This window comes from Chenopodium album, chromosome 24, assembly GCF_948465745.1.
Source record: "Chenopodium album chromosome 24, dcCheAlbu1.1, whole genome shotgun sequence".
In the NCBI taxonomy this organism is placed as follows: Eukaryota; Viridiplantae; Streptophyta; class Magnoliopsida; order Caryophyllales; family Amaranthaceae; genus Chenopodium; species Chenopodium album.
Genome location: NC_137857.1, coordinates 28,860,597 through 28,879,122, shown reverse-complemented (window position 1 = coordinate 28,879,122; position 18,526 = coordinate 28,860,597). Strand labels below are relative to the sequence as shown.

General features: G+C 32.8%; 1 protein-coding gene and 1 pseudogene across 1 annotated transcript; both read left to right on the top strand.

Moving 5' to 3' along the window:
- Positions 1-8,019: 8,019 nt before the first annotated feature.
- On the top strand, positions 8,020-8,433 carry LOC145610768 (protein S40-1-like). Its single transcript, XM_081666064.1, has one exon. The coding sequence runs from the start codon at positions 8,020-8,022 to the stop codon at positions 8,431-8,433; it is 414 nt and encodes a 137-aa protein (XP_081522190.1).
- A 3,158-nt stretch (positions 8,434-11,591) lies between these two features.
- Positions 11,592-18,070, top strand: LOC145610766 (protein RRP6-like 2 pseudogene; annotated as a pseudogene).
- Positions 18,071-18,526: the final 456 nt, after the last annotated feature.

Here is an 18,526-nt window from a genome sequence, read left to right as displayed (position 1 = left end):
TTTTGTAGGGGGTTCAAAGGTTTTTGTAGGGTCTTCATTGGTTTGTGGTTGGGTTTTAAAAGTTTTTATACGGTGTTCAATGGTTTGTGGTTGGGGTTCAAAAGTTTTTGTAGAGGTTTAGAAGTTTTTGTAAGGGGTTCATTCCTGAACTTCTGGTGCTTCTTCAACCTAACCTACTTCTTGGGAGCTTTTACTTCTTGTTACTCTGCTTGTTGTAGGAATTTTTTCCTTTAGCTTTTTTAAAAGGGCATTCAGTAGTGGTCTTTGAAGGTGGATTCGGAGGTTTTTGAAGAGGGTTCAGAGGTTTCTAGGTGCTTTTCACTTGTTTCTTGGGGGCTTTTCATCGGTTTCTGGTGGGTTTTCTGGGTTTTTTTGGTGGCTTTTCAATGGTTTCTGGAGGCTTTTTAGAAATTAATTGGGGCTGTTCAATATTTTGTGGGTGTAGTTCTGATGTCTATGGGGGCTAATCAGTGTTTTGTGGGGAAGGGGGGTAGTTTAAATGTCTATAGGGGCTATTCAATGTTTTGTGGGGTTGATTAGTGTTTTTGGGGGGTGATCAGTTTTTTATGGGGATAGATCAGATGTTTCTGGGAGCTGATTAGTGGTTTGTGGGGACAAATAAGTAATTTGTGGGGGTTGTTCAATGTTTATTGTGTGTTGTTCATAAGTTTCTGGTGGATGTTCAGTACTTGGTCGATCTGATAATTAAAAATCAAACAACAAAGTGAGCAAATAAATAATATCTAAACAAATTATTACATCATACGAACATACTTAATTGAATTTCTAAACAAATTATTACTTCATAAAGCACATAATATATGGACATAAAGCACAACGTATATGAACATCAAACAGAAAATATATGAACATAAATATACCTATTAATTGGAATTTCTGATACTTCTTTGTCTAATTCTTCCAATATTTTTTGATGAACATTTGGACTTCCTTTAGGTATATCATCTAAATTTTTCTTTTTTGGTGTTCTGATGTTGAACATTTGACTAATTGGACTATTAAAAAAATTAAGGGTTTAATTTAGTATTCAATTCCAAAAATCAACAATTTAAGATAAAATTGGGATTTTGAGAAATAAATTAATTACACTTCTTCATCTTCATTAATAGGAGAACATAGTTTTGATTTTCTACAAAAATTAAATTGAAAGAAAAAAATTAAAACGACAATTATGTTCATAAATTTTGAAATTTGTTGAATTATATTAGCAAAGAAATTTAAGTAATGTTAACCTTTTAGAAGGAGTAATCTTCTATTATTTGTTTTTATCCATGGTGGTAAAGCAGTTTTTTAGAGAGAGAAAAATGGAGAGAGGAGAGAGAAAATTAAAATGAGTAAATGAGGAAAGATTTTGAAATTATTAGATGAAACATAATTTTTCAAACAAATTAAAAAATTGATGTGACGGTTGAGAGAGGATCGGAGGAAACAATTTTTCCTTAATAAAAATCTAAATAGGTATTGGGCTAGTATGTACTGGGCATGTTTTTTGGGTGGATATAGCTATTAGGCTGTTATTTGGGCCAGATGCACCATGGTGTATGTAATACCAATTGTTTTGATATATTGAAATTCCAATCCTATACTTGTCATTTCAAATTCTGTTATTCATTGTAAAAAGCCCAACTCTCTCTCTCTTTCCTATGTCGTACAACATTAACACCTCTTCCCCAAGTTTTTCTCTCTCCTAGGGTTCTTCACCATGGAAACGCCTCCTCCATTGAAGCGAGCTTCAAATTTCTGTACTGTCATTATTCCTCTTGGTCCACCATTAAAGTGTACGCTCATTCTACTTATTCACCATTGAAGTGTAATCTCGATTCTTCATTGAAGCGGCGTGTGAGCTTTCTCTCTCCTCCATTGAACAACAAAATAAAGATACCAACATTGCAACAAGAAATCAACGAAATTTTGTACTTATTCGGCGAGAATTTACTAAAAATTATGAGGAATTTGGATTTAATAGAGGATTATTGGGAATAGTTTGGGGTATTTTGAACTTCTTTGGTAGTAATTTACTGAATAATTGAAGAAATTTGGTTTTAATTATAGGGTCTATTAAAGAAAAAAAAAATTTATAATCTGAGTAGAGGAAGAGATGAAAATTTGAGAATTTAATATTGAGAGGAGAGAGAAAGGAAAATTGTGTGAGTTAAAAGTGTAATTTCATTTTCTTAATTCTAAATTTCACTCATTTCCAAACATAAGTTAGAATTTGAAATTATGGAATTGAAATTCTGATATTTCCTTAACACCCAATATTAAAAATTGAATATCGATTTCAAATTCTAAAATTCAAATCCAATATTTTAAATGAATATCATGTTTCCAAACACAACCTTAGGAAAATTTGTCTATTACAACCCGTAAAAGTATTTGTTTTGCGGGTTACAGCCATTTAGGTTGCTATTTTGCAAATTACAACCAAAAAAGTCACCCAACACAGTGGCGGATCTAGGGGGGTACATAGAGTTACAGCTGTACCCCCATTCCGCAAGAAAAAAAAAAAAAAAAAAAAAAAAACTGAAACAAAAAGAGACCGCCTGTATCTAAAAGGAGGTCTCTTAGGTGCTGTAATCAGTATTTTAGTAGTCGTCACAAGTCACAACAGCCTAATCAGCGCGCCTATTTTGTACTAAACTCTAAGAGACCGCCTATTTTAAAACTTGTTTTAGGCGGTCTCTTAGGTGATATGTATTCCACAAACCGCAGTATTGCTTTTGAACAAAGAGACCTGTTGTTACAATAACAGGTCTCTTAGGTATTATTGTTTATGGTAGCATTGTACTTTTGATCAAAGAGATTTATTGTTACCATAACATATTTCTTACACGATCTCTTTTTAAAAAGATATTTCGTTACTCAATTATAAGTCTTGTTGTTGAAGATAGGGTGTATAGTACACACAAATATATACTAATACAACAGTTAAGAAATTATTATTACGCTCCACATATTACTTTGTATTTTGTAATTTTTTTTTATTTATTAAACTTAATTTTGTACCCCCATTCTCCAAATCTTGGATCCACCACTGACCCAACATATTAAACTACAACCATAATTCAATTTTTGACCACGCATTGAGAATTCTAGTTGAGGTCAATGATGACAATATGACAAATACGATTGAGAATTCTAGTTGCGGTGGAATATGACGGATTGAAGATACCCTAACCTCTGAAAAGTCAAGGCTCTCCTAAACAAGCATTTGGTATGATAAGAACATAACTTAGTAACTCTATCAATATCTTTTTTTAGGGCACACACTGGCAGGTTGAGATTTTAAACAAAGGTAGAGCAAAACATAGCAACAATCTTAATAGTTGATAACAAACTAAAACAAAACAATTTGCTCGCTAAATCATACTTAGACAAATCAAAAACTTGCAATCTGTAACAAGGAATTACCCTCCTTAAAAACTTTAGAACAGACTACACAAATCCATCCCAAAAGTAAACTCCAAATCTAGTTACACCCAAACCTAAAAGAACACAAACCACCCCCTCAACACAACCCCAAAGCCGAAGGAGCAGAATCCCAATGAAAACAACTAGGAGCTACAATTTAGCAAAACCACAACTTTAGACTCTAAGCACCCCAACGGCCCAACAGAACTTAAAGCCCAAGACAACATGACATACTCCAAACCCAACAATAATGTCCCTTGATAACAACTCCGTAAAAATATGCCACTACAATTAATTATTTGAAGACCTACCAATTGGATGTTGGTGTAGTGGTGATTGAGACTACATTTGATTGGGAGAACCTATGTAACCTATGTTCGATTCCCCGCGATAATAATTGGAAGGGGACTGGAATCTAACCACCCTGGATAAAAATCTCCGAATCCGGATTAGTCTAAAGAGTGAACTGGGTGAAACGAACACCAAATAAAACATGTTTGATGACTTAATAAAAAAAAAGGTAGAGGATTCCTTGCAAATTACTGTGGGAGCTAAAGACTAAAATTGACTAAAATCCAATAATCCATGATATCTGGCCAATTTGGGTGATTCGAATCAAGATCTTTTGCTTTTGGTGTAAATTTTATAATTTGTACTAATCTCACTCAAAAAGGTTAAGTACTTTTAAAGCCTTATATTATGGAGTAATGATTCTTGTATGACATTAGCATAGGCCATAATATTTTGTTTTAATAATTGACAGTGGCTAATATTATAGTGATGCATTATATGTTACGTAAATTGCAGACCCAAGCTATTTGGGTTGTCATCAAGGGAGTAATTTCGAATTAACGCCATTTCTTAATTTATTTTTCCTTTCCTATTCTTTCAACGAGTAGCTAGAGTACATTCATAGAGATAACAGAATATCTTAGCTTAAGTTTGTACTTGCACAAACATTTTTTTTCATCTGATCCGTCCTCAATCCTATTGACTTTGAACTTATACGATAAGTATGTGACTGTATTAGACCGACGTATCCATATTTTGATTAAGTTAATTTAATATTCGGATCGATTTCAATATTTTGACCGACGTCTAAAAATTAGTGTTTTAAAAAAAAGTACTTACGAAGTCCTTGTTCGATGAATTTACCTTCACAAAAATAAAAAAAACTAGATATAAAACAAATATCCAATTCGAGAATGTACATTTGTGTTAAGTTTTTTAAACATTAACTTTTGATATTTAAATACAAGATTTTAGACATTTCACACAAATATTTAAAAATTTCATTAAACTAATCTTAAGAATTTTATGTATTAATTGGGTGAATTCACGATAGAGAAGACTTATCCCATACTTTGGGAAAATGTTTATTTACTCATTAAAAATTAGAAAACTCGTGCAATAACTAGATCACACTAGATAATCAATAATAAAAGTATATGTTTCGCCGGTACTAATAATTTAGTTCAAATGAAATTAAGTGAAATGAACATGACCTTATTAAAGGGTGAAACCTCATAATCAATTTTCAAATTTTAATTGATGAATCTAATTTTCTTAATCTTTTCACTATGACAAGCTTTGCTTTAATGCTACTAAGCAACAGTTAACGTACGTATTTAGGTATATATATATATGTAAGGTTAATTACTAGTTACTTATAATTGGTAACATCGACATAGGCCAGGACAGAGGAATATAAACATGTGTCAATGAATGTTACACATGCAAAAGACCAAATTAGGCCAAAACCATATATAGGACAATCACGGAAAGATATCAATATGATCAAGTTATATTATTACTTGTCCTACATACACACTCATAATTGGCTTGTTTAATGACTTATATATGCATGTGCCTATGACAATGATCCCCCCCTTTCTCACGCAAATATTAATTGCCGTTCATACATTGTCCAAAAACAGTAAGTACACTTGTTAAATTTCAAGAATAGATCAAATAATTCAATCCTTATAATAATACAATTAAATATTAACTTTTCTTAATCATTTAGTTATATCCTACTTGTATAAAATTTAATTTGAGAGATCATTTGTACACTTCCAACTTGATCTATTATCATTGCTTCAACTCGATCCAAAATGCATTATTACTTGTATATTAATTGGCAATGTGCCTTCATGAAATAAGTCAGTTACAACCGTGTAAATGAGCTATTTGATTACAAGTACTGCTTGCTCTATTTTAGGGCTTGTTCACTTCAGCTTAATTTCAGTTCAGCTCAGTTCAATTCCGCTCCTAATTTCCTTCTTTCATAAAATTAAATATTCATTTCAGCTATATTCAGTTCAGTTCAATTCTGTAAATGTGACAAACACTCAATACATAACACACATTGAGTGAGATCAATGAAAAAAAGTCAATACAGTATTTCCTCGCTCTGTTTGAGAGATCAATTGAGAAAAACTTTGACGAGTATTCAACAATAAATATAAATTAAAGTATATTTTGCATTAGATCTTGTTGGAACCATAAACATTTTTTTTCAACAAAATATGAAAATTGCCCGACACGACACGACACGACCCAACCCAAACCCAAACCCAATGTGATCACAATCTGATCCATCCGTTTGACGACGCTACCAATGATTGGCAAAGGCATCAAATATGTTTGATAGATATAGATTTAATTAGGTATCCAAAATTCAAAGTAATTAATTAATAAATAAAAGAGACGTGAACCATAAGAAACGGAGCCGTTATGAGCATCTTATCTGACTTGCCTTAACTTGCAACAGAGAAAGAAAGTACCTTAAACTTGCTTACTCCTACTTGTCCTTAACCCACCCCCCACCAATTACGGGGCTCCGTTCCTAATTAATTACTTTTTATTATTTGATTATTCGATTTCGAAATCATCTATATCTACGTCATGTGCGTTATAACCTAGATAATCACAATGTTTTTATTTTGTTACATATTTATACCTAAGATTCTAAGGAAATATTCATGGAATTCTACAAAATTTTGGCAAAGTTTTACATCAATACGGCATACGCATGTAACTTCTTCATGAGAGAAGTGAATTTTAAAAGGATAATTAATGTTTTTTTATAATAATGATAATAATTGAAGATCAAAACTTAGGATGTATGGAGCACTTTGTAAATTGGAAATTTTGTGTAGAACTACCCTAAAGATAGGGTCATTTGTGAACAACAACCCATTTTTTTTTATTTGTTTAGAACTACCCACAAATTAGAAAACATTTGGGTAGCACTACCCATTAACATTTTCCGTCCAATTAAGACGTTATCGAAGCCCACTTTTTTCACTTTTCCCACCCAATTAACTCTCCCAATGTGTATAAAAGTTTTAATTTACCTTAATTAACACAATTAGGGTTTTAATTAGAATTCATTTTAGGGTTCATGAGTTTAGTATTATTTGGGGATTTTGATTTCTAAGGTTTTGAGATTTAATTGAATTGGGGTTTTTGCTTATTTTAGCATTAATTGGCCATTGTAATTGAAAAAGTGAAAAATTGGCCCAAAATAACATTTTAATTGGATGAAAAACGTTAGCGGGTAGTGATACCCAAACTTTTCCAAACTTGCGGGTAGTTCTAAATAAATAAAAAAAAATGGGTAGTTGTTCACAAATGACACTATCTTTAGGGTAGTTCTACACAAAATTTCCTTGTAAATTGGTATATGGTCGTGTTAAGCAACATACATCTTATGGATCAAAGTAATTTTTAGTGTTTTGACTTCAGAAAATAGTGTTTGACAAATTACTAGTGGATGGATAATAGTTACTTCTCAAGTAGTGTTTTACTGAAATTACTTAATTTCTATAAAAGTAACATTATTATTAAAATAGTTTTAATATTTCAACAATTAATTTGTACCATATACGTTTTACGACTTTACACTCACAACGTGAATAATACATATACTAACATAAATAATTTTATCGAACACGGTACGCGCGCCCTACTTACTTACGCCCTACTTAAACCTTATAAGGGTCTGTTGACATTTACTGACTAAGCTGAACTAAATTGATTAAAGCTGAACTGAACTGAATTGATTGGAGCTGAACTGAACTGAAATGAATATTTTATTAGAGAGGGAAATTAAGAGCTGAAACGAAAAGAATTAAACTGATTGGAGCTAAACTATATTAAACTGAGCTGAAATTAAGTAAATGTGAATAGGCCCTAAACCTCATCTCGCATTTAAGTTACATTGCATCATCATTATCCGATCAAACCCACCTAAATCCAACCCGTACATTCATTTTGACACCTCGATCTAGATATAAACTTAAATATTCTTTTAAAAAAAATAATTTCCTTGATCACGAAAGGAGTGAATAATTGTAAGAAATTAAAGAAAGAGGGAGTAGCGGGCGCCACACTCAACGCGCCAAAGAGATGACGCCACTATACCACATTAAACCCCCTTTTTTATTCAATTATATGGACCCCACACCACCCTATATATTCCCATCTTTTCTCCTCCTTCATTTTCCTCACTTTTCTTAAATCTCTATTGTTACATTCAAACACAACTCTTACAAAAATATACAAGTATTATTCACCAATATAATGGGAGAAGAATTCCTCGAATCCGATGTCGTATTTTCCGATATATTCAAACCAATCTCCCATCATCCAGGGAACACGAAGAAGCCGAAACAAAGACGACAAACCCGACGTGGTGGCCATGGCCTAGGAGGACAATCTCCACCGTTGGACATACCGGCTACCGCACGATATAGTCATGAGATGGAGTATGATGATTATTATTACGATGACGACGATGACAACGACAACGACGAAGAATTAAGGGTGCCGCCACACGTGATCGTAGCGCGTAGAATAAATAATTACTATAACGTGAGCAGGAAAATGGCGTGTTCGTTTTGTATAGAAGATGAGAAAGGAAGAATTCTTAAGGGCAGAAATTTGTGTGAAGTTAGGAACTCTATTCTTCGACTTACCGGTTTTTATGAAACGTGACCGTTTTGATTAGCTTCACTTCTTTTCTTTACGTAATTGCTATACTATTCAATTTTTTTTAATTTATTAATTATTCGTTTCCATTGTTGTTGGTATTTTTGGACACGCAAGTTAATTAATTAAGTTTAGGGGATCAAATTGATCATATTTATTTAGGGGTTCATGAGTTTACGCGATTTTAACCTTTTTTTGTGCTGCCTAGGATCGATATGTACAAGGATTATGTTGTACTACGTATATTTTTGTTGTATAAGATACGCGAGATATGGCGAAAAACTAGTACTATGATCCATAAATACTTTGTAATTGAAAAACTAGTACTATGATCCATAAATACTTTGTAATTGTATTTATTTTATTTATGATTTGTACAGGTAGAGTGTAATATTTTAAATATAAGCAATAATGCACCAATTTTATGTTTTGGTAGCAAAATTAATTAATTAGTAATACTAAGCCAATAAGCCATTTTTTTCATCGATCATCTTTCATTTATATGTATTATCCATTATTTTCTTATTTTATTATTAAAATGATGTAATCCAATTATCTATTGTAGTTCGGTTGACAAAGACGTTGGTCTTGTAGTTTTGCACCAAATTGAAATTAGCTATATGTATGAACCTTTTCTTCGATCTATCTATCTCCACTTTAATACATTTTATTACGAAAAATTAAGAAATATTATTTAAGTAAATCATGATCTCTATGAACTCAGTAATGTAATGTTCACTTCTATCTTGACCTGTTTAGGAGGCCTTCATACGCACGGAATCACATGAATGCCCTTAACGGAGTATTATTTACATGAAATACAATTTATGTCTTTGACAATAGACACGTTCAATTTTATATGATAAAAAAAATTTAAAAGTTAATACACTTTTAAAATAAACATTGAAAGAATCTTGTAAAAAAATAAAAATAAAAATAAAAATAAAAAATCTTATAAGATCTCACTTGATCAATAGTGTATATTTTACTCGTCGTAAATTAGATGTACTAGTAAGGATTTTACATTACTCGTATTCAACATTATCAAACTTTGGCCACCAATTTTAAAGTGTTGATTAAGATTTTAACTTAACATGCGCAGTTATTTTGTATATCTAATTGCTACTCCGTAGATAATTTTAGCTAAGTAAAATTACAATTACCTCAAAAAAAAAAAAAGTAAAATTACAATTGTAAGTGGTGAAAGTAGCGCATTTGATGAGACTATGAAAATACATATGGTGTAATTATTTAATAAAGTAAGTCCCCATTTTCTTCACCTTATTTTTGCTGAACAGAAATTATTTTTACTGAAACAAAATTATATTTGCTGAACTTAAATTATTTTTACTGAACTTAAATTACTTTTACAGAATTGAAATTATTTTTGCTGAACTGAAATTATTTTTACTGATTTTCAATTATAATTCTTCTTTAGGAAACTAAATTTTACTGAACTGAACTTATTTTTACTGAACTGAAATTATTTTTTACTGAAATGAACTTAATTTTACTGAACTGAACTTATTTTAACTGAACTGAAATTATTTTTACTTAATATTATTTTTTTAAGGTGAAGAGAACAGGGCCTAAGAAGTATATACAAAACTGAAAATGTTTCGTATATGCATATGCTTCCTCCTTCCTTTTTTTTTCTAATATATATTTTACTTTGAATTCACTGGTTTTGAAGAGTAGGTCAAAGAAAACACGGTAATAAACAATATGATTTTATTACATTCGATCATCTAAATTTGTAACTTCATAATACGAAGTATCAAATTTATGGACAGTTTTCAAATGGCTACAATAAAATTGTGGCCATTGTAAGTGAGTGAATCACAACCTCCGATAAATAAAATTCATCATATCCATCCATTTAGTTGACTTTAAAATACATCTTATCCAAAAAAAAAAAAAAAAAAGAGATAAAAATAATTCAGTTTTTTTAATACTACAAAATTTGGTCTAAGAATGAAATTTCTAATTTATCTTATTGATGCTTAATATTTTTTTATCTTTAATGCCAAATGATTTTTTTCTTGAAAATTAGAGACAAATCTCAAAAATTTTCATCATCTTCTTTATCCCTCAAATTTTCTGGTTTCTTTTATAAATTAAAGGATGATTCATTGTTTGATAAATTTGATGCAAAATCTATGGACCTTGTAATATATATAATGTCGCAGATTGGGTTTATTGTTAATAAACTATAATCAAAATGTTGATTTTTAATGGAGATGAGAGATTTCTTTAAACTTAGAAATTGCAAGTATATGCATTAATGGCGGCAAAATTTAGTTTTTTTAGAAACTGCATAACTGTTTTTTTTTTTTCATTTCCTATTAAAAATTAAAGTCAATTAATGAATGAACAAGATTGAACATTAAAAATAAAGGGCCAAGATTAGAATTAATTACAATAGCTACAATTTTATTGTAGCCATTGAATAGTCTTCTCAAATTTATATTTATCGTTCTTAAAGAAATTATTTGAGTAAAAAGTTTGAAAAGATGGTCACTACTCACTAGCTATTAATAGATCAATAATTCTTAAATTAAAACATCTTTTATCTCACAAGATCAATAGTTCTATACTTCTATACAACATTTTTTTTATGAGATTAGTTTACATAATAATTTGTTTCTTTACACAGTCTATACATATCTTCTTGATATTTTCTTAAAGACAAAGATAAAAGAGAGAAACTGAGGCCCTGTTCTTTTCACCTTAAAAAATAATATTAAGTAAAAATAATTTCAGTTCAATAAAAATAAGTTCAGTTCAGTAAAATTAATTTCAGTTCAGTAAAAATAATTTCAGTTCAGTAAAAATAAGTTCAGTTCAGTAAAATTCAGTTTTCTTAAAGAAAAATTATAATAGAAAATCAGTAAAAATAATTTCTGTTCAGCAAAAATAATTTCAGTTCAGTAAAATTAATTTAAATCCAGGAAAAATAATTTAAGTTCAGCAAAAATAATTGAAAAAATTGTCATGAACTACATACTTAATAGGGGTATTTGGAAACAACTACCCATTAAAAATTTTATCAAAAAAACTACCCCTAAATTTAAAAAGTTAGAGTAGCACTACCCATTTGCATTTTCCGGTGAGAAATTCCGGTCCGTGGGCCCACTTTTTCAATTTCTCCAACCACTTCAACTATGACCGTAGTTCCGTTTCATGCTTCTTGGTTACCGAAACCACAAGATGAATTCAACTTCAAAATTGACAATACTAATACTCCTTTCACTCATCCATGACTGCCTAGATATGGTTCCCAACCCATCCACCCGGCTACGCGTTACAATCCCCTTGACTTCGCTTTTTGTCCGCCCTTACCATCACAAATTAACAAGCCTATTTCGATTGAAACTACCCCTTTTAAACTAGTAGAGAATGTAGCCGATTTGGATTACTTGGCCGCCAAGCTATCCGAGGTTCAAGAATTTGCCGTGGACTTAGAGCATAACTCCTACCGTTCTTTTCAAGGTATTACATGTCTAATGCAAATTTCAACTCGTTATGAAGATTGATAGTTTCAGAGAAATTGAGAGAAAATTGTAGGAGAAAGTTTTTGGGAATTTTTATTATGATTGTGATAAAATTATTACAAGCCAAATACAGCATATATATGCATCAACAATCTAGCTAGAAGCTTCTGTAAGAAGAATACATAGATAAAATATCTATAACTAACTTTCCTGATTTTCAGGAAGTTTGTTATAACAGAATCTAAGTGGATTCTGCTGACTGTGCACTCTCTAATGAGCTGGCAGTAGAAGCTTCTGGAAGTTCATCAACAACTTCATCATTAGCTCCAATACCCCTCCCCCCTCAAGTTGTGATCAGTAGAAACAGATCCCAACTTGCTTAGTAAATACTGCAACTGAGGAGAAGAAACAGATTTAGTGAACAAATCTGCAAGTTGTTCACCTGTAGGGAGATAGACTAGCTGAATTAGCCCTTCAAGAACTTTATCTCGAGTGAAATGACAGTCAATTTCAATATGCTTGGTCCTCTCATGAAAGATAGGGTTTTTGGCAATGTAAATAGCAGACTGATTGTCACAATGTAAAGCAACTGGTCTGAGATTAACCACCCCTAGTTCCTCAAGCAAACGAACAAGCCAAGTAACTTCAGAAGAGGAAGCTGCCATAGCACGATATTCAGCCTCAGAAGATGACTTAGAAACCAAACTTTGTTTCTTAGATTTCCAGGCAATTGGAGAATCACCAAGTAGCAGGACAAAACCAGTAACAGATTTCCTGGAATCCACACAACCAGCCCAGTCTGAATCAGTAAAAGCTTGGAGCTTTAAATCATTTGAACCGTTTAACAAAATGCCTTGTCCTGCTGTATTTGCAACACAGCTAATGGTGTGAACAAAAGCAGACCAATGGCTAGACCTAGGTTGCTGCATGAACTGGCTGAGAGCTTGAACAACAAAACATAATTTAGGCCTGGTATGTGTTAGGAAATTCAATTTTCCTACCAATGACCTATATTGCTCAGGATTAGGAAAAAGATCACCTTTAGACTGCCTGTAACTTGAGATGAATAGGTAGAGGAGTAACAGCCCTAGGCTTCAGAGCAAATTTACAGTCAAGAAGCAATTCCCTGGTGAACTTATTCTGACTGAGAATGACACCATTAGCACAATAACCAACTTCTATGCCCAAGAAGTAGCTTAATTTGCCTAGATCCTTGATGCTAAAGTGAGAATGAAGAACAGACTTCAAAACAGCCATAGAACTTGAATCAGTGCCAGTAATAATAATATCATCAACATATACAGCAGCAACACTGATTAAATCATCAACCCTTTTGATGAACATGCTGCAATCATTTTTAGACTGAACAAAACCCATATCTGTCATAGAGCTAACCAACTTCTCAAACCATTGTCTTGAAGCTTGTTTCAGCCCATAAATGGACTTATTGAGCTTACAAACTTTGTTGCCTGGATTAGATAACCCTTCTGGAACTTTCATGTAAACCTCCTCCTTCAAATCCCCATGCAAAAATGCATTATTCACATCTAACTGAAATAAGGGCCAACCTTTACTTGCAGCAACAACAATCAAACATCTGATAGTTTTCATCTTCACAACAGGACTAAAGGTTTCTTCATAATCAATCCCATACTTTTGTGTGAAACCTTTGGCAACCAATCTGGCTTTACATCTTTCTAACTCACCATTGGCTTTGAGTTTCACCTTGTACACCCATTTACATCCAATGGCTTTCTTACCTTTTGGTAAGTCAACCAAATCCCAAGTATTGTTACCAAGTAAGGCATTTATCTCCTTATCCATAGCTTCAATCCAAACTGGATCAAGAGAAGCTTGAGAATAGTTAAGAGGTTCTTGAATAGCACAAGAGTTAGCAAGAAAACACTTGTGTTCATCAGGAAAATCATAAAAAAGAACCAGATTACACCAAGAATTGGAGACTAGTGTTGTATGACACTGATAGATGTCATACTTAGATGGAAATTTATGAGGTCTTGTTGACTTTCTGGATTGGACAGGAGTATGTGGGAGAGGGTAAGGTAATTCAGAAGAGTGAGAAGAAACAGAAGAAATAGTATCAGAAGAAGAAGAAGAAATTGAGCCTAAGCTGACAGAAGAAGCAGGGGAAGAGAAATCAGCAAGGTCATAAGAATTAGAAGACGAAGTGTCTATATGAGGGTCATGAGATGGAAAAATAGGTGAATTTAGAGATAAAGTAGGAAGATCATCAGAAATGTGTAAAGATGTAGAGCTAGGGAGATAAATGGCTGTAGAGAGAAGAGAATCAGGATGTTGTTTCCTGTAAAGGAGGTGATAGGGAAAGTGTTTTTCATGGAAATGAACATTTCTTGTAATTTTGACCTTGTGAGAAGAAAGATCATACAATTTGTAGCCTTTCTGACTAACTGAGTACCCTAAAAACACACAAGGAGCTGCTCTCTCATCAAGCTTAGTTCTGTTGACTCTAGAAGTGTAGGCAAAACATAAGCAACCAAAAACTCTCAAATGAGACAGATCTGGGACAAAACCATGTAATCTTCTGAAAGGAACATCATCATTGATTGCAGAAAGAGGCATCCTATTGATGAGATACACAGCACAAAGAACACTATCACCCCAAAATTTATCAGGAAGCCTGCCTTGAATATATAGAGCTCTAGCTGTTTCAAGGATGTGTTTATGTTTCCTCTCAACAACACCATTCTGTTGAGGGGTGTCACTACAGCTGGTTTGATGAAAAATGCCATGCTTATTCAATAAAACTTTCATATTGCCCTCACATAAATCCTGTGCATTGTCTGATCTAACAAATTTAACAACAGAATTGAACTGAGTAGCAACCACTGCTATAAAATCAGACATAATATGATAATACTGACTGAGTCTGTCTTGTTTTTCATTAAATGAACCCAAGTAAACCTTGTGTAATCATCAACAATTGTCAAAAATTGATTACAAACAGTGAAGGTTTTTAACAGAATGAGGACCCCAAACATCAATATGTACAAGATCAAATGGCTTGACAGACTTAATGCTACTCTTAGGAAAAGGTAATCTACACTGCTTTGCCTTAGGACACACTTGGCAAATAGTGTCTACTACACTGTTATTACAGTCATCTAAATCACAACTAGGATTGAGCAATTTCAATTTATTGAAAGGTAAATGCCCCATCCTTAAGTGCCACAACTTTGCATCTTCAGACACAGCCACACAAGCAAGATTACCAGAAACAACATTCTTAGCACCAGTGTCCTGCTGTTCTGGAACATTATACAGTCCTGAACTCATATTACAAAGCTTATGCACAGAAATGAGATTATACTTAAATTCTGGCACATATAACACATTCTGCAAAATAATCCCATTATCCAATTTTATTATGCCAACTTGTGTTATAGGGACTCTCCTACCATCAGGTATAGTGATATACCTAGTAGTATTATCAGCAGGCTTATAATCAGAAAAATAAGTGAGATATGAACAAATGTGATCAGATGCTCCACTATCAAGCAACCAATGAAGTTTATAGCAAGATAAGAGACAGAAATTACCTGCCATGAGTGCATGGCTAGAAGAATTACTGGTCTCATTAGACTTCTGAGTATTCAAGAAAGCCAAATATTGACTGTATTCATGAGCAGGAATAAGCCTGTCAGCAACAGCATCTGAATCCATGCTATCAGTCTCAGAAAAACTCATAGCAGCTAACTTGTCATCTTTGAAGCCTTTGAAATTAGGAGGATAGCCATTGACCTTGAAACACCTGTCAATGCTATGTCCAGGAATCTTGCAGTGAGTACAATAGAACTTGGATCCAGGCTTGACAAATCTCTGATCTACAAATCTCTGATCTACAGCATTCACAGACTGCTTAAGATAAGGATTAGCAGTGTGAGTATGTTGCTGAGAGTTCTGCCATGTGTAATTAGGTTTAGAGAACTTATTTGGACCAGACTGATTGAATCTCCTCCTTTCAGCAGCAAAAGCCATTGATTCACTATTAGAACTCAACTGTGAAATTTCTTTGTGTTTTTCCTCATGAGAAAACATTCTAAACACCTCTGTAACCCTAGGCAAAGACTGCATCATTAATATGTTTCCTCTAATAGTAGAAAATTGATCAGTTAACTTCATCATAAACTGAATCACCATTTTCTGCTGATGCCTTTCTAGGACTCTCTTAGTCAAATTGCAAGTGCAATTATTACAAGTGCAATAAGGAAGAGGATGAGCTTCATCAATAGCATCCCAAATAGACTTTATTGATGTGAAAAATTCAGAAACAGACTGATTTCCTTGAGTAACTTCAGCTAATTTTTGTTCAAGTGCATAAATCTGAGTTAAGGATGTAAAACCAAACCTCTCTTCAAGATCCAACCAGATTTCTCTAGCTGATCTCAGAAACATAACACTGCCAGCAATACTCTCATCAAGATTGAAGAGAATCCAGGAACAAACCAGATCGTTGCATCTCTCCCAAGCTGTGTATTCTGCACTTGATTCAACTGAAGGTCTGGTGTATGTTCCATTGACAAAACCTACTTTGTTCTTGGCTGACAAAGTAAGCAGCATTGAACGTTTCCAGCTTGTAAATCCATCACCATTGAACTTGAAGGACACTAACTGAGCAGAATTTGCATCAGACGGATGAATGTAATAGATGCTTGCAGGATTTTGATTCAGAGGTAAAGTGGAGGAGGTCTGAGATTCTTCAGCAGCCATTGTTATTCAGAGAAATTCAATTTAAAAAATTGAGGAGAATTCGAAATCAGATAACAAAATCAGCAAGAAAAATGAAATTCAGGAAGAATTATTCAGCAAAAACTTCAGAAAATTGAAGCAAAAACTGGAAATATTGCGGAAAATCAGATGAAAAAGAGCTTTGCTAGCTCTGATACCATGATAGTTTCAGAGAAATTGAGAGAAAATTGTAGGAGAAAGTTTTTGGGAATTTTTATTATGATTGTGATAAAATTATTACAAGCCAAATACAGCATATATATGCATCAACAATCTAGCTAGAAGCTTCTGTAAGAAGAATACATAGATAAAATATCTATAACTAACTTTCCTGATTTTCAGGAAGTTTGTTATAACAGAATCTAAGTGGATTCTGCTGACTGTGCACTCTCTGATGAGCTGGCAGTAGAAGCTTCTGGAACTTCATCAACAACTTCATCATTAGCTCCAATAAAGATTTTGTCGTTGATACTTCTAAACTTCGAAATGATGTTGGAAGTTACCTAAGAAAAGTTTTTCAAGATCCGTCTAAGAGAAAAATTATGCATGGTGCATGTAATGATATTAAATGGCTTCAAAGAGATTTTAACATTTATGTGTGCAATTTATTCGATACGATGCAAGCCTCTAGGGTAATGGATTTAGAAAGAAACTCTCTTGAATTCCTTTTAAAGAAGTATTGTGGTGTAACGGCTAACAAGGAATATCAAACATCGGATTGGAGAATTCGACCTCTTCCTCGTGACATGGTCAAGTATGCAAGAGAAGACACCCATTATCTACTTTACATTCATGATATAATGAAGACTACACTCTTATCTAAGTATGGTCAAGATTCCTTGGCTGAAGTTTGTAGATTAAGTCATGATATTAGTGTTCGATTATATGAGAAAGAAGTGTTTAATAAGGACGTTTCATACTTGTATTTGTACGAATTATCGGAAGCGAATTTGTATGGTAAACAACTTGCAGTTGCATATGCTTTGTATGAGTGGCGTGATAATGTTGCAAGGAAAGAAGATGAGAGTACTGGGTATGTTTTGCCTAATAAGGTACTTTTGGAAGTTGCTCAGAAAATGCCTAAAAATGAGGAAGATTTGATGAGAATTGTGAAATACAAACATGACTTTATGGATTCTGATTTTTTTGTTAAATTGATTGGAGTTGCCGTTGATGTTGAAGCTTGCACTCCTAAGTTCAAGGATTTGTCTCTACAGTTAAGGCAAAGGATACCCATCTCGGATATTGCAAGAAAAGTTCAATTGTCGAAAAGATATGAGAGCCGCCCGAGAAAATTAATTATGTGTTATGTTCCTAAGTGTTTACCTATCCCATTTAGCCCTGTTTACTCACATTGTGCTCCTAGGGTTCCAATTTATATGTAAATAAATATTTAAAGTTGCAATCAGTGATTCAGTGGTATTGAATTTTATAGTCTTACAACTTTTGTTTGATGCACATTTTTAAATTATAGTGAAGTGCAATCAAGCTGGTAAAATTATACTCCTTCCGTATCTTTATTAATGTCCACTTTCTATCATTTATTACTCACATGATAAAGCAAAAGTGGACATTAATAAACAGACGAAGGGAGTATTATTTTTTGTTTTATTATTGATCTCTTGTTCGAATGAAATATTTTTGGTCGAGTAGTTCGATTAAATTAAACAAGTGATTAGCCAGCCTAAGTTTAAGTTTAACAAATCAATTTTGTCAAAAAGAAACTTTAACTAATAATGACGTCAATTAGTATAAGTAATAATTTCTGCCCAATTAAAGCATGAGAATTGTACTACAACGAGTGAACGAGTCTATGACTCAGTGACTGAATGGTAGAAATC

Excerpts from the sequence above, each read along its gene's own strand:
- LOC145610768 (XM_081666064.1), top strand. The coding sequence starts at position 8,020 with ATGGGAGAAGAATTCCTCGAATCCGATGTCGTATTTTCCGATATATTC.